This window comes from Nelumbo nucifera, chromosome 2, assembly GCF_055504915.1.
Source record: "Nelumbo nucifera cultivar China Antique chromosome 2, China Antique-T2T, whole genome shotgun sequence".
NCBI lineage: Eukaryota > Viridiplantae > Streptophyta > Magnoliopsida > Proteales > Nelumbonaceae > Nelumbo > Nelumbo nucifera.
In genome coordinates, this window is record NC_142650.1 from 64,817,192 (window position 1) to 64,834,751 (window position 17,560).

At 34.3% G+C, this 17,560-nt stretch overlaps 1 protein-coding gene across 7 annotated transcripts; it reads left to right on the top strand.

Annotated features, from left to right (window-relative positions):
• Window positions 1-2,237: 2,237 nt before the first annotated feature.
• LOC104607632 (uncharacterized) lies at window positions 2,238-16,773 on the top strand. Of its 7 annotated transcripts, none has more exons than XM_088898993.1 (6): window positions 4,312-4,644; window positions 6,330-7,578; window positions 11,309-11,437; window positions 15,172-15,293; window positions 15,417-16,016; window positions 16,504-16,773. In XM_088898993.1, the coding sequence occupies exons 1-2, from the start codon at window positions 4,469-4,471 to the stop codon at window positions 7,483-7,485; spliced, it is 1,332 nt and encodes a 443-aa protein (XP_088755119.1). In that variant the 5' UTR covers window positions 4,312-4,468; the 3' UTR covers window positions 7,486-7,578; window positions 11,309-11,437; window positions 15,172-15,293; window positions 15,417-16,016; window positions 16,504-16,773. The 7 variants fall into 7 exon arrangements, with proteins under 7 accessions (XP_088755122.1, XP_088755119.1, XP_088755120.1 ...); XM_088898994.1 differs by having other exon boundaries at window positions 15,417-15,554; XM_088898996.1 differs by lacking the exon at window positions 4,312-4,644 and adding an exon at window positions 2,238-2,367 and having other exon boundaries at window positions 6,380-7,578; window positions 15,417-16,773.
• Window positions 16,774-17,560: the final 787 nt, after the last annotated feature.

Sequence of the window (17,560 nt, forward strand, 5' to 3'; positions counted from 1 at the left end):
TGCCCCAGCAGAGGTGATGACACCCGAACTGGCAAGAGTGTAGGGGTAATCATACCCGACCTAACAGAAGCTTAGGAGTGAGTGCGTGAAGTGGTTATAAAAGGCTCTCTACCCCCTAAGAACAAGGTATGTGAACTTTGTGCCATCTGGTTTTATCTTGCCTTTGAGAGAATACTAACTTGAGCTTCGGAGCAATCTCACTGGGTTCCTCCCCGGAGATTCCTCACCTTCTCCGTTTCAGGCACCTGTTGCTCCTGTCAGAGGCAAGGTCGTTGACAGTTAGGACCGACCGGATTGCGCACCATCACAAAAGTTTACATAGAATTCAAAATATTATTAAATTCAACACCTAATACATAATGCTAATATGCTTTCTAACAATATGTAGGTCGGGTTGGTTGGTTTTATTAGTTTGATGAACCATCCTAGCTGAAATTATTTAGTGTTTTTATTTGTATTGAAAAAATTATTAATAATATATAAAATATAAATAATTATTAATTATTTAAAAATTAAAATATAAAATAATTATGTATTTGTATTGTTTAGCATTCACTTAACAAATATAAATAATTGTAAAATAATTGTATATATATATATAATGTCATCATAAGGTTAAACCACTATACTCTCCTTTCTATAATTCAATATTTGATTGTTCTCTAAACCTTATATATTATTGATTAGAAGTAATGGAATAATGACCTATTTGACCCAAGGGTTTAAATCATTGACATTACAAGAAAATTGAGATCTAGCAACAAACAAAAATTGTGCTCAAAAGAAGTAAGGTTATTTTGTAGCATATAAACTATGCTCAAAATAAGAGTAAGCATTTTAGCCATTTGAAAATTTTCTCACTTGGACATAGTTTTTGGTGTTTAAGCTTGTACCTTCATTAGAACCACAAATTTTATGGCCGGGCCTATGCTTATTACTTTAAGCTTGCCTTGGTCCTCACTCGACCCACATATATTTAAATATATGTATATTATAGATAATTTATAATTATGCCTATATTTGTAATTTTTTATTATATCATCTATTTTATAATAATACGATATTTATAATATATAAAATAAATTTATTTGTATATTATCATTTAATATAAAATATTATATGTATATATAAAACGATTCAGTCTACATGTCATCTTACTCCTCTTCAAATTTTGTTCCAAAACTCCTCTTTGCTAATTTTATAAATTTTTTTTAATTCTACTTAATTAAGCAAGTACTTCACTCACGTTTCGGGAGATTTTCCCACCCCAACGAACACTTTTAACTCGACTTTCATAGCCGTGATTAGACCTATTCATGGGCCGGGTGGCCCGACGGGCTGGCCTGGCCCCCGGATGGGCTTGAACAGGTTATATGGGTCCGCGGGTTTAACCTTGGGCCAAAAAGCCCAGCTCACAATAAATTCGAGTTGGGCTCAGGATTTACCAAAATAGACCGGCCCGAGCCCGGCCTGACCAGACCTATAACTAAACCTAAAATCCCTATTCGAATACCCCTCATTTTTTCACCTCTTTCCCTTATTTTTCCAGCCGAACCTTCTTCTCCACATTTTTTTCCCTTCTTTATATTATTTTTTTAATGTAAATAAATTTTGAATTTATATTCTTTTTTTAATATAAATAAATTATAATTTATATTGATTATTGAATAGGAAAAAATTCTAATTTCTTTTATTAGATCGGGCTTCGGGCTTTTTATCAGGCCCAGGCTCGGGCCCGAGTTGTAGGTCTATTGGTCGGGCTCGGGCTCGGGCTCGGGCTCGGGCTCAGGCCTAACATATTTCCATTAATGAAAAGCAAAAGCCCGGCCCATAAACAAGTCTAATCGTGATATACTGGTATTCCTTGCTGTTTTATGTTATTTTTGTAACTTAAAGAAAATTATTTCCTTACTACGGACGTTTATTGTTCACCTTTGAAGGTTTAAACTTGGAAAGGAGCTTCAAGATTCAATGTGGAGATAGATAGAACAATGGCTGAGCACCGACGTTTAAAGCTTTAGAAACGCCCCAGTACGTTTCCCTCTTTTCTCTGTCGATTTTCCTCTTCTCTTCTCTCTCTCACTCTGTCAAGAACCTACAGCATCGAAATCTCCCTGTTACTCACTCTGGTATACCATCGGCGTTTATCCCTCGGTCTTTCTCTATCTCTCAATCTCTCGGTATATATTACAAGAACCCTACACTTGGAGACGAAATACACCAAGTATTCTAGAGAAGAAGATAGCCGTCGTCACCACCGGGTTTTCCTTTCTTGTGAAACAAACAAGTTAAAGTGGCATTACGACAGCTTCATGTTTACGAGTCTGTAGAGAAGTGGTCGCTCAATGATTGGCTTCAGGACAAGAGGTATAAGAATTATTTTCCCCTCTTGGATGGAAATAAAGAGTTCAGATTGTGCAATATATAGCAAAGGGCTTAGTTTTGTCATTAGCAATTTACATATTATTAAATTCAATATCTAATAGATAATGTTAATATGTTTTCTAACAATATCTAACTCATACCTGGGTTGTAGAATACAACGCCCCTTCTCCATACAAGTTGAATAGTTAGGCCCACTCTGCAACTCACCCCTACTTGTTAATTTTGATTTTGGCCATCTTTGGATACGGCTGTTTTGTCTTCTACTTATGAGACTCTTTTTCCTCCTTAAGTTTGTCCCTTTTGGGATTTTGGGCCCTTTCTTTCTTTTTGACCATAAAAGGCTACATTAATCCTGTTTTTTCCACTCAACTCTTTTTATTGCCAATATCCAACATTAAATAATAAGACAGGTATTTGAAGAAGTGTTCTACGTTTGTATTAGAAAATTTCATTCCAAGCTGAATACAACTCAAAAAAGTACTTTGTTTTTTCTCATTATTGAATGCACCACATATCAATGTTTTCAACCCATTTGGCCTTGTCGGATGGGTAGGTGGTGAGTGGTGACTCATTCACAATTAAAGTGCAACTCGGGTGGATTCGAATTGGGCTCTTCTTAAAATTTCAATGGGCCCAACTTTGAATGCGCAAGCCCGAGGCAGTGTACAATGTTAACTCCAGCTCACAACTCACAATTAACTCCTAACATACTACGTTAAAAACAATGCTCACAAGATCGATGACCCATTAACATGGATGATTAAACAACTGATCTCTTTGACCTGTCCAATCGATTATTAATTTTTTGTATTATTATTATTATTTAAATTTTATATGATGATATCATAAATAAATTTGTTTGACTCGAATGACTCTTGACTTCCTAATCACCCTGGCTAACTTAACCATCAGATTCTATGCCCCTAAGATCACACCTCGTGGCTTTTGATATCTTTTGGTGCTTGTAGGTGGGACCCTCGACCAAGACATTTTGAAAATTCTCTAATCACCTTTTTTACTATCTTTGGTATCATTAAGATGTATATTATTTAAAATCATAAAAACAAATATTATTCTTCTACTACCATTGTCTTTCTAGCATCATAGATTTTCCCATATATAGGTCGGGCTTTAAAAAACTTCTAGACCGGGGGTAGGTTAAGCGGGCTCAAGATTTTTCTTTTGCTTGAATTGGGTCCAACAGAGATTAGTTATGAGCTTGATGAGGGTCTGAGCTAGCCTGGCCTTGGAAAGAAGTCATCTGCCCAGGCCGGATAATGCTGGATTGGGCGGAGATGATGATCAACTCTAGGATCAAGTGGGAACTGTGAATTCTCTAGTAGTAGAGAGTCAAATATAAAACACCTAAAATATGTAGGGGAGAAGTGTAAGCACATTGAAATCGTAGGGTTTAACTACAAAGAGTGAGTAGCTTAGGACAACTTGGGAGGCCATTAATATGGTTATTAACTACATAGATCAAAAAATTGTCATAGAAGGTGACTCTAAGTTAGTAATCGATTGCCTCAATGATAGACTTTCGCCTTTACAGAGAATGGAAAGTATCATCAAAGAATGCTAAAACCTAATTGACTTCTTCAACTTAAATATCAAATTCAAGCATATGTATCGGGAAGCAAATTAAGTAACAGACTGATTAGCTCGTGAAGCTCTTAACAACCAAGAGTGTAATAGTAAATTTAAGTTCAGTGATTTTCTTTTTATTTGTGATGCGTATGTAAGGGGAAGAACTGCCCCCATGTTTATGTGGCTCATCTTTTGCTATAAAAAAAAAAAATCGTAGAATTTAAATGAAATAAGATTTTTAAAGCCAGCGGTCTTTAAACCCACTCATTTGAGTAATGGGTCAAAATGAGCCATTAGGGTCAAGTGAAAAAGGGTTGGGTCAGGGTGGGTCATGGGTGAGCATGGGTTATTACACTTCTTTCTTGTTTAGGCCTTAGGGTTTGAAAATGAGAAAACCGAACATAACCCTCTCCCTCACTCTCTCCGCCTCCACCCTCTCTGTCTCCACTCCTATGCCTCCGTCTCTCCGTCTCCAGCCCTTCTCCGGTAAGCAGAGATGCTGTCTCCGACTCTCCGACCATGCATTTATATTCGCAATGGGCGTTTCTGTTGTAGATCTTCAAGATGTAAATCAAGTTTACAGCGGCCATCGCCGGAGAAACCCCATCACATAGTTAATCAAGTTGCAGATATCCAATCTCTAGCCGCTGCTCTTGGTTCTAACGAGAGTGAGTGAGTAATAGGATCACTTCCTCCACTACTTTAAAAGCAAAACGACTCCTCTTCATCTTCTCCCAAGTTTCACTTCTCTGAATGAAATTAATGACAAGAACCACGATATGAATGATGAGATTTGGATTGCTATCTAGTTATCTAGTTATCTTACAAGTTAATTATATCTTCTCTTTTGAATAAAATTCCTTGGATTTCTATGTAAATGTTGATGTTCCCCAGTTTAATGGTGGAACCAACACCATGAGACATCCTATGAATCATAGGATCAACTAGGCTGTAATTTGGTATTTTTATATATTGGTAATGAACTTCAAATTTATGTGGTAGATAAACAATTCAAGCTCCAAAATTTTCTACATTGTCTTACAACAATGGCTTTTTACCTTACACGTTCAAAAAGCAACCTCCCAGTTTTGCATTTTCTACATTTTTTTTGCAAAAAATTTTGTATTTTTTTGTAAATTTTTACAATTTTCATTTTCTATAATTTTCTACAATGTTCTATTAATTTTTGCATTTAAGCATTTTCTCCAGAATTTTCCATTTTCTTATTTTTGGTTGAAATTTTGGAATTGTTTATCATTTGATGTGTATTATGCATTTTTTATCATTCAATGTATTTTCTATGATTTTTACTTTTTTGGTTATATATATTAAATTTTTATCATTTTCTGTATTTTTTGGCAACATCTGAAATATATAATTTTCTTTTATTTTTTACCATTTTTATGTATTTTATAAAATTTCTTACTTTTGGCTGAAATATATGTTTTTTTTTTATAATTTTATGTGTTTTCTGATTTTTTTATCATTTAATGTATTTTCTACAATTTCTATATTTTTTTCTTGTTTTTATGCAATTTCTATTTTTCTTTATTTTTGTAATTTTTGCAATTTTTTTGCATTTTTCTGAAACTTCTTGCAATTTTCCTATGTTTTGTGCAATTTTCTATGTTTTTCACAATTTCTCTTTTGTAGTTCTATTTAGTTTTTTTATTATTTCCTAAGTTTTTCTGAATTTTCTGCAATTTTTTATATTTTACAGAAAATGTATATTTTCACCATTTTTTGTGTTTTAATGTTTTTTTTATTTTTTATTTGAAAAAATTGAAAATTTTGTCTTTTAATTGAAATATATAATGTTATGTTTTGTCTTTTAATTGAAATATATAATCTTATGTTTTTATGCAAAGCATAGAGAAAAATGGGTTTAAATTGAGCTAGAGGGTTGAATGGGTGGGTTAGGGTGGGTCAGGGTCATTGGGTCAAAGTGGGTTGTGACCCATTCTGACCCACTAACATGGGTCGGAAATGGGTGAGTGGGTCAGTATGGGTGGGTTGGTACTCAGCCCACACCCAGCCCAACCCAACCCAACCCACCCATTGGCCACCCCTAGTTCTCAGCCGCTGCAAAACCAGAAACCTTCAATGGTGAGGATTTCCAGGGTTTCTGTTAAAACCATGCAGATGAGGTTTTTAAAGAGAATTAAGCATTACTAGAATGAGTTTGGTGTTTTGTTTGTCTGCTTTCACTTTTCCTTTTCATTGATTAAGGTTTTGCTGAATAGAACTTGGAGTTATTTAGAGGAGCAGCTAAATCAAATAGCTAGAGTGTAGGGGTTTCTTTGTGTCATGCCTTCTTTTGTAACCTGTTTCCAGTATTTATTGAATAAAATTTGCAGAAAAACGTGGTTTTGTAATCAATTTCTAAAAGTTTCTGTATCACGTATAGTTGAAGCTCAAGAATTTCAAGAAGAAAGCAGTAACAGTCCATCTCAAAACCCGAATACATTCGCCGCCTTGCAGTGTAAAATGAAGGACTATGCCACTTATGGTTTGGCCCAAGAAGCTTGGGACACCTTGAACGACATGAAGAGGGTATCCGGGAAACCTACTGTGTATGACTATAATGCATTTTTGTACTATAATCTGAAATCGGGTAATCTATCAATAGAAGATTTAGTTGAAGTCCATGGTAGGATGAGAATACTTGGGCCATCTCCCAATGCCCTGACTTTTAATACTCTCCTGAATGGATCACTTTCTTTGGGTAGCTTGGAAGGAGCATTTTATTTCACAAAGGAGATGTGCAGAAATGGATTTGTTCCTTCTTTTAGTTTTTTGTCAAAATTGTTAAAAAGATCTCTGGAATTGGGAGATTTAGTATATTCTCTTGATGCATTAGAGTTGATGTTGGATTTGGATTATTTTCCGACAGAACCCACTTCAAATTTATTGGTTAATAGCTTCATTAAGTCAGGAAAAATGCATGAGGCATGTTTTCTGCTCTCTTTACTTTCTGATAAGTGTTTTCTACCCAGCATGCACCACAGTTACAACTCAATTATCTGGGCTTTGTGCAAATCTGGTCAGACTTGTGTTGCTTCAGCTTTGTTTTGTTCTCTGAAAAAGAGGGGTATTGGTCATAATGTTTGTACATACACAGCCTTGGTTCATGGTTTCAGTAGAGAAGGAGCATGGAAAGAAGCTTTTCATGTTATGGATGAAATGCAGAGGGAGGGATGTAAGCCTAATGTTGTTACATACACTATACTGGTCAAGTTTCTTTCTGATTATGGGAAGATCAAAGAGGCTCAGGCCCTGCTGAATAAGATGGAAAGGGAAGGTTGTGACCCGGATTTGGTCACTTACAACATAATGCTGCATGCACTTTGTCGTCAGGATAAAATTCGAGAAGCTTGTGATCTGATTGAGATAATTGAACAAAAGGGGTTACATCCAAACTCATTCACTTATAGTGCTTTGGTTGGAGGGTTGTTAAAAGCTGGCAGAATAGGGAGCGCGAATAAGCACCTGCTTGATATTCTGCCCTTCTGAAATCATTCTACTCATCATTTTCAGCTTCAAGATTGACTTGATTGATGTTGATGTTAGTGATGCTCTCTGCCGGGATGTTGACCATCAAAAGAGGTAATGACTATTACCATTGGATGACTCCGGAATTAATTATAGGATTTTACATGTTTCATATAAATACAGCTATTGACTGCTGATTGTTCTTTTAGTGTAGGCATTTCTTTTACCAATAATAGAAAAACTACTTTCTTGTCATCAATCTCCTTATGCTGTCACTTTTTTCCTCTAATCATTAAAAAAGAAAAATGGGAAAATTGTAGAGCTTCTCATTTTATTTTGGTATTGGTTTTTATGAACATGATTTCACAATTATTTTGTTTCTCAAGAACAATTTCACAATTATTTTGTTTCTCAAGAACAATTTCACAATTATTTTATTTAATAGCCTTATGATCAGTAGTATCTTTAGCATATTTACTTTCAATCGTTTAGCCTGTCTTTCCATATAGTGAATATGTTCGTTTTACTTCAACCTTTTACCTTCTCTTGTTTTGGATAGGAAAATGTAACTTTGATTAGCTTAAAAGCAGAAATACAACTGTCTCCTACAAACAGGGGTGGGGCCAAGTATATTGGTGGGGGGTCCTTGGGCCCCCAAACTTACTAAAATCATTAGTTATATGTTTACTAAGTGGAGGCATGGTAAAAAATGTAATAAAGTTGGTCCTTGGCCCCTCCAAAATTTGAACTAAAATATAAAAGATAACTCTCTAACGTTCCTCCAACTCCCAAAACAAAAGAAATGTTTATTTTTTCTTTAAAAAATCTCTAGTAGATCCAACCTTCTCAGTCCTTTTTTCTTCAAACCCTACTTCTTATATTTCCCTATCTCATTTTTTTGTTTAACTTGCCCCCCTAAAATAAATTTTCTGGCTCCGCCACTGCCTACAGAAATATAAGATGAACCCTGATCATAAAATCAAATTACAACACAACCCAAAACAAAGTCTCCTGATTCACCCCTTGCTTTGTTAGAATGTGAGCTAAAGCATTTGCTGACGGATGACCTCTTAGTCCAAATAACACGTGCACCCAACTCCCTTGTGAGGCTCAGTAATTCCCTTATAGGTTGTCTAAGGGACCATGTTCCCAAACTATTTGTTTGCAACCATCCTACTACTAACTTTGAGTCTCCCTCCTTTCTAGCTGTTGAAAGCCCGATTGCTTAGCCAACCTGAGCCCTTCGAGGAGAGCCATTACTTCTGCTCTAAGTGAGTCCCCCAATCCTATTGGCCCGGACTACATAGCCTGGATTCTTCCTCCCACATCTCTAATACACCCCCAATTCCGGAGGGGCCACGGTTCCCAATCCCAACAGAGTTGCCATCAAAGTTTAGTTTCACATTACACTGCAAAGGAGGGGACCAAACTGCTTTTGTGGTTGAGGATGAAATAGAAGACCCTGCTATTATACTCCAACCTGTAGTCAAGTCATCTATAGAGACATCCTTGAACAAGTCTAGAGTTTTCAGCCAAAGTATGGCCTTGATGGTGATCCCTTCTATAAGTTCAGGAACTGATTTTTCTTTGCCTTGGAAAATCCTGTTGTTTCTCTCTTCCCGAACTGTCCACGGGATAGTTGGCCTTGCTGCTCTCCACATCACCCTACCAAAGTGTCAGGGGTCTAGGAAGTGCTACAAAAAGAAGACTGGTTAGAGTGTTGTTGAAGAAAGTAAATCCAGACATAAATTTTTATTCAGTAATCTAAGGTGCAGGAGGTTGATAGAAAGTGGATTAGGAGCTTTTGGGGAGAAAGAAGCTGCTAGTGGAGTTTTGCACCAGCATGGGGTGCATTAGGAGGAATAATAACAGCCTGGAAAGAAGACCTGTTCACTTGTTGTGAAGAGCTAGTGGGAAGATTTCTGTCTCGGTAATAACAGCCTGGAAAGAAGACCAATGTTTATGAACCAAACTAGAACCTCCCTAGCTCATTGTCAATCTCCTTAACTAAGCCAAAAAATCACTAAAATTATTTAGACTTGTGAGCGGCTGAGCACCACACAAAAGCTCACCTGTATAACCTACTCAAAACAGGAACCTACTAGTCCTCTTTGAACAGCCGAATAGAGGGACTTAGTAGCCAATAATGTAATCTCCACCACAAATCCACCAAAGCATGTAGATGGGTCTTATTTCCTTTTTTTACTTCTTTGATTGTCTTGCAGCACTTTCACTTGTGTAGAAATAAATAAAGAAATAGGATTAATCTCAGGTAACTAACAGTGCACTAATACCATGAAAGTAACCTAAAACCAATCATATAATAATGAAATAGGGAGAGAGGAAAAGTTAAGTGAAAGAGAAGATGAACAGAATAGAAGAGAGAAACAATGGGGAGAAAAATTCAATCTCACCCATCTGCCAACCTCCTCCATTTATGATGTTAAAATTATGTCCAATAACCAAAGTAATCCTCCTTAAGTAATATAAGATAAAATATCAAATCTTCCCTGCCACCTACAAGTATTAACACATCTAACAAGAAGTAATAAGATAATTGAATCATTAGAATCATCTAATTGAGTTATATGGTGTATGGGATATTAAGCGATAATACTCATTTATAGGTTCTTCCCCTAAAAGTAGCCTATCCTATTGTTACAGGTTATCCATATGTACTATTATTGTCCTCTGGAAATGGTATCTGTTCTGTTTCTGTAGATTGGCTCTATATCCACTAAAATTCTGAATTCTGTAATTTTAATTCTCTGACAATGACATTCATGTATTGTTTAGCATGGTGTTCTCTTGGTGGTAATATTTGATAAGGTTTTCAATGTGGACTCTTCATACTTCTCTGTGTTTCTATATGCCACACTTCTGCTTTCTTGTTTGGGGTGTTTAGTGATTGGTATAGCAGCTTGTATCACATGGGCACAATTTGTAAATGATTTATATATTTTTCTCGAATACTAAAACAAATGCCCCTTGCTGTTAAAAACAAGGAACTTGTAGATGCACATAAATACCACATCACGGAAATTGGTTTGAAGTCAAAAATCATCATTATATGTTTGGATTGTTTAGAAAGAAGGGAAGGTACAGGGATTAGAGTAATTACTCCTTCTGAATGTTTTCTCCAATTTAAGGAATTTTAAGGTGGTAAGGGAGGGGTTGGGGTATTACTTCTGAATATCACAATCACCATTTCTATTGGTTTGAAAGAAAGGAAAGAACCATTAAGCACAAATCTTCAGTTAGCTGATCCATATAAAAGGTGAAGGGTCTTCAGAATATTTTCCTTTTTTTTCCACCTTTAAGTGGATTTCCCTTCTTTTTAAGGGGAAGAGAAGGTCGGTAGCAATTTGAGGTAGATATATATCCTTGACCATCCTATGGTTGGTCAAGGATCCTTTCATGCATTGTGTTAGGTATCAAGGAAAATCCATATTGGCTTCAAAAGGGACTTCTCTTTTGATGAATAAATAGAAATATCACCTTGTAAACCAATTATCCAATCATTCCCTTGATTTTCTAGGTTATCTTCCAAGTGTATGATTAAATCATTCATTGGCAAGGAGTCAAATGTTAGAAAATTCATATCTAATAGATATTGCTAGTAAGAAGTTTAAGAACGTTGTCTCGATTGATCCTCTGATTGGATCATTGTTTAAAGCAAAATTTTGTAACATATCAGGGCATCCCACATTGACTCGAATAGTCTTACATATGAAGTTTTGAGTAGTAATTAGTAATCACTTTATGTAGAAACAGCTTTATTATTTCTTTCTGTGGAATTTTTTATTCTAAAACTATTCATCCAACTCCTTGTTTGTCATTCCAGGTCAATTACCTTGGCCGCATCCCCTGGTACCCTTCCTGATATTAAGGTGTTGTAACCATTTGCTTGTGGGGCATTGATTTTTAGAAGTGCTGCATGTACAGTGAATGATATTCTGGGTCGTTCTCCAAGGTATTTATTTAACTGATGTTTGGTCCCTGGTTAAAAATTAAATTTTGATCTTTCCCCATTTTACTGAGGAAATACATTTATGGTTTGTGCATGTTCTATATTCACCTTCTGAGCTTCAGTGAAGTATGATTACTGGTTAAGGGAACCATGCGATCTTATGTTTTGGGTGTTGAACTGACAAAGCATTATGTACAGCCATATTTTGCTATTTTGTTTTCATGTATAAATTTATGACTACACATAATACTATAAATTCAGTATGTTGTTTTTTTTAAATATCATTTTTTCTAATATATTATCATCTTTCATTATCCTCAATGGGGTCAATGAGGGGAACCAGTATGGGGGGCTCCTGAAGATTATGATATCAGAGTATAGATGCCAGATCTTTGATATTCAGATTTAGCTCTTGTTCCATTTTGGTTTCTAGATCAGCCATTCCTGTAGGTGACAGTTTAACCAGACGGGGTTATGATAATTTATTAGGAATTTAGGATCTGTTTGACACATTAAAGGTAGTCCCCCTTCCTGTTTTGGTGTTGGGTATTGAGGATAAGAGCCTTGCACATTTTGAAGAAACATGATAAGGATAGATAGACTTTCCTGGTTGTATTCTGTAGGTGACAGTTTAACCAGATGGGGTTATGATAGTTTATTAGGATATGCTTGACAAGTTAAAGGCAGTCCTGCTTCCCTTTTTGGTGCTGGGTATTGACTATTGAGGATAAGAGCCTTGCACGTCTTGAAGAGCGAACGCATGATAGGAGCCTTACACTCAATTATCTGTTACAATAATCCCTTACACGCCCCCTCAAACACATGTGGATCAGGGATGATTCTGCATATGTTTGACAAAATTGCTGCTATTTGATGATGTCTCCAAACCTCCAAGCTTGTTGCGATGATGGTATGTGGCAAGAAGTTGATTTTGATGTCCTGCTGCTTCTTCAAGAGCAAAAGCCTTCATAGGCTGGTTATTGAAAATATTAATGGGCCAACATGGGCCAAATGTAAATGGGCCCGTGGGGTCGTCACCCGGAGGGGTTGAACCAGCTTGGTTCTTTTATGTAGTCGCCACCTAAGTTTTTAAAAAAGGAACCTCGGAAAACCTGGTTTTATTTTGATAATGCTTCATAGCTGACTCAATTGCCCAGTGTATACAGAGATTCCATATGGGGGTTTGGGGAACAAGGTATGGTGTCGGAAGGTGCTTGGCACCCACACTCACCCTGTTTAACCAACCTCTACTTAACCAATATTTCAAGAAAGAATTTATAACTTTTGGACTTCAAATTTTTATTAAAATTTATATACACTAAAAGAAGGATAACTAGATGTGAGATTTACTAAAAGAAATAGAAACTAGCAATTAAGATAAACAAATAGACAGATGAAATCCAAGTAAGGGACAAAATTAACAAACTGCATTAACAGAATGAGTAAGAGGTTTTACTAAACCAATGAGCTAATCATAAGGAAAGTGCTAAATTAACAAAAGCGAATGACAAAATTCCTAAGCAAGTAAACTGAATCAGGAAAAAAGCTAAACTAACTAATAAACTGAAGAAATGGTATGTTGCAAAGGAAAAGAACCACATCATTGCGATTAGGTGACTAACATGAGGATGATTAAGAATACAGACATGAAACAAGCTAAAATCTAATTTAAAATGGTCAAATGGACAACTAGAGAAGTATTGACACTAAGAAATGATAAGAAACATTAAAACCAAGCAAGTATGATAATGAGCAGTCCTAGGAGAACATGAAATGAGATATCCATGAATTGAGTGAGGAAGAGACTGACCTGTTGAGCACTTAGCAAGCAATGAATTATCTTATTGATTCCAATCAAATCTAGCCAGCTGAGTAGAATGAATGAAGAACAATACAATGATTAAATGTTGCTGAAACTTAGAGAGTTGATGATGGAGAATTCAATTTCTAATGAAAACCACTATCCAGAAAAATGAAATGAAGGAATTCTATCATGTAAGATTACATGAAACTTAGAGTATTCATGGGTAACTCTATGCATAAAACTATGATGTAATGTTAATAGAGAATGCAATTAGAATAAATGGTCTTATCTCCAATAAATAACAGTAGTTTGGTTGGCCAAATAGCCTACAACTGAACTAAACAAGCTTGTGAACACTCCTAATTTTAGCTAAATTAATAGTCTAATCTCCAATAAATAACAGTAGTTTAATCTCCAATAATTATTGAAAATTTATAGCGAAAATACACAATTGTTGAAAATATATTGATAATGAAAATACAATAAATACAATAGTTACAAAAATACAATAAATACTAAAAAATATATTAACTTAGTCAATAAATATTATAATCTCAAATAATAGTTTAATCTCTAATAAATATCAATCAATAAACTATAAAAATGCAATAAATACAATAAGTACAATAAATTAAATTCAAGAAGTTAAATAACAGTAATTTAATCACAATAATTATTAAAATTTTCTATTAAATAACAAAACAAAAATAAATTTATACATATTTATTGAAAATATATTTATCACAAAAACTATAAATAATTGCTGAAAATACAATAAAATTTAATTTTAGTACATATAAATATATAATAAATATAGATTAAGATTTTAAAATCATTATTAATAAATATTGTTTTTTTTTAAAGTTATTTTTCTAGATTTATTAATTGATATAAGTGAAATTGGTTTTTATGATATTATTTAGTTAATTAATCATTTTTTAAATTTATAATTTTAGTTATTTATTGAATTTAATAATCCATAAAATTATAATTTATACTATTATTACATAATTTCATTTTTTATTTTGTATATTATTAAATTATTACTATTAATTTGACAATTATGTTATGATTATTTTTTATTTTTAAGAAAATTTTTAAATCTATTACATAATTTTGTTATTTTAACTATTTAAAATATAGTTATGTTGATTATTTCGTTATTTAAAGTATTTAGTTATATAAATATTCAAATAATATATAAAATATTTAAAAATTTTCATTATTTGAATTTAATTTATTTTAAAGTTATTACAGATTATTAAATATTTTGTATATAATTATTTAGATATTTTTATTATTTTACTATTTAAGATGTTTAGTTATTGAAATATTTAAATAATTTTTTAATGTTAAATTTCTGTCATTTGAATAATCCTTAAAATCTTAATTTATATTACTAATACATAATTTTGTGATGAATTTTGTAAAAATATAATTACAAATATATTAATAATATAATTTTGTTAGAGTTTTTAAATAATTTTTAATTTTTTTTAATTTAAACTTACTTTAAATAGATATAGATAAACAGTGGGGAAGAGGATAAATAGGATCTAGAGATAAGTTAGGAGATAAATAGGAATTGGAGATGATTTAGGTGAAAGTGTAGTTTAGGAGTAATTTTAGGAGAGGAGATTGTTGGGAACCTGTCGGTGTGAGAGAGAGATTTTAGATAATTTTTTATGGGGAAGGAGAGCATCTCATTGGTTGTTTAAAAAATGACATGGAATAAAAAGTTCAAATTCCTAGACTTCATTGTTTTAATATATATATATATATTCCTGATTTATTAATAAAAAATATTTTCCTGAGCTGGTAGATGTTTCAGCTTAAAGTTAATTTGGAAAGGCATGCATGCCTGACATTTTTCTGTGTGTAAACTGATGAACTATGAAAACTTGATTATATGAGAAGTTATTTTTCCCTGCAGGTTGAGCGCACAAAGTCGCAGCCAATTGCAAGTGGTCTTTTGATACCATTTCAGGGCCTTATCTTTCTTGGGTGTCAAATGCTTTTGTATCTTGAATTTCTCCTTCAGCTAAACAATTATAGGTGAATATTGTCTTTATTTTCTTTTAAAAGGTGCTTTCTAGATGTCATTGGCTGCTATAATAGTAACTTATTTAATTTGGCCTAACTTGGGCATGTTTTATGTGCACCACTCTATTTGAACAGCTTGGGAAATTGATTGAATGTCTATATGAATGTTGAAGTGCCTTCATAATAAAAAGGGCAAACCAGTGCACGAGGCTCCCACCAATGTGGGTCTGGGGAAGGACAAATATATGCAGCTTTGCCTGAAGATACACAGAGGTGATGTTTTCAAGATTCAAACCCTGGTAACCCAGGTCGCAATGAAGCAACCCAACTGTTGTGCCAAGGCCCACCCTTGCCTTCATATTATTCTATATCTTAATATCCTTGTAACCTTTCTGTATTCTGTAATGATTGTGCCCACAATGAATTGAAATATATGCAGGTTTGATAGGTTGTTTCAATTTAAATCCATTGGTATTGTCAAGAATGAACATTATCTAATGGCCTAGAGCTGCATGGGAAATTTTGGGTGTAGGTCAGCAACTATGAACTTCTTGGACTCGACCCCCTGGCTCTAATATCATGTAGGCTTCTGTAGGCTGTTCCTGTATGAGAAGAAAGCAGGAGAAAACTATGGTTTTCAAGGAGTATCTTATCAACTCCTCAACCCAAAGCTATTCATATTAGAGTTGAAAGAAGCATTTACAATTGCACCCTTATACAAGTAGGAAATTGCAAGTATGCCTTCTATAACTGAAATTACAAAAATTCTCTTAAACGTATCAGAAAATTTAACATTTCTCAACATTTCCTGAATATCTTTTTCCCCTTTTTAATATGGATTTAGCTATTTTTTCATTAGATTATCATGCCAAAACTATTGTTGAGGATGGGTGATGTAGGCATGAGATTCCTTTTGAAATATTTCTAAATTTTGTTATAGTTATTTGAGAATTAGGTCAGATCAATTTCTGAGAGGACACATTTCTTTTTCAATTGCAATTATTTGGAGCTAATAGATTCCATGTTTTCCATTATCCGAGTTTTGGGGGCACCATCATTGCTTCTTGCATTCACCTATCCCCTCATTTAGAGGGTGACACATTGGGTAATAACATTACTGAATATATGCCAGTGCATGAATTTTTTCCCTTCTCTCTCTCTCTGCTATCTATTTTGATGACTAGTATTTCATGTTTAATGATGTGGTTTTTCATGCATGCAGCCTCAAGCATATTTAGGTTTAACCATCAATTGAGCAGCTTTATTAGGATGGGCTGCAGTCAGAGGAAATCTGGATTTCACTGTTGTCCTTCCACTATATGTTTCTGGAGTGTTTTGGTCACTTGTATATGATACAATTTATGCTCATCAGGTAGGATAATTCAACTCCATGTATCAGTCAAGCTGAAATTTGTTAATCTATTGTTAAGTCACCCAAGACATGAACTTTTGTGTTTGCTCCAATATAGGGAAATTAGATATTTAAGTTGTAGGAATTAGTTTCTCATCTTAAATTGCAAGATGCTGCAGTTTCTTATTAAGGGGATGCTTGCAAGACACACAAAGATGCAACAGCACACTTTCCACAGATGCATTGCTAGTGGCATTACATGGACTGAGAGTGGGTGGATCACTAAATTATAGCAATATAATGGTGGAAAAGGATTATATGGTGATCATGGGTTTGTTGAAGAATAACAATTAAGGACTGTAGCATACATCACGAGGGATAAGATACCTAGTGAGGGAATTGTGAATCACTTTCTCTTGGGCTAAAGCTTAGCAAATAGTTTATCTGATTAAATGACCTTAGAAGGGATGGTCAAGGTTTAAATTATTTTAGGGTGGTTTCTAAGAAAGTGATCCCCAAGAATAGAACCTTGATCATCCCTTCTAATATTACAAAGTGGTCCCTAAGAATAGAAAAACTAAAGGAAGACCCCCCTATGGCAATAACATACGATAAAGTGTCCCTTAATACACTTACCCTCAAGTTGGGTTGTAGATATCATACATACACAGCTTGCTACATAGCTCTTCATGGTGTAGGGAAATCAAAACTTTTGTAAACACATCAGCCACTTGCTCCCTTGATTTTACAAATGATATACAAATTTCGTCCCTTTCCACTCTTTCACTGTTGAAGTATTTGTCAATCTCAATATGCTTAGTTCTCTCATGAAGAACCCGATTGTGAGCAATACTGATTGCTGCTTTGTTGTCACAGTACAATGACATAAGATTTGAATCCCACTCCTAGCTCAATATTGCTTCTTACT

Bases quoted from the DNA above. Each gene is read 5' to 3' on its own strand.
- LOC104607632 (XM_088898992.1), top strand. From the start codon at position 4,469: ATGCTGTCTCCGACTCTCCGACCATGCATTTATATTCGCAATGGGCGT. The intron at 4,645-6,329 runs GTGAGTAATAGG...TAAAATTTGCAG, and splicing joins CTTGGTTCTAACGAGAGTGA to AAAAACGTGGTTTTGTAATC.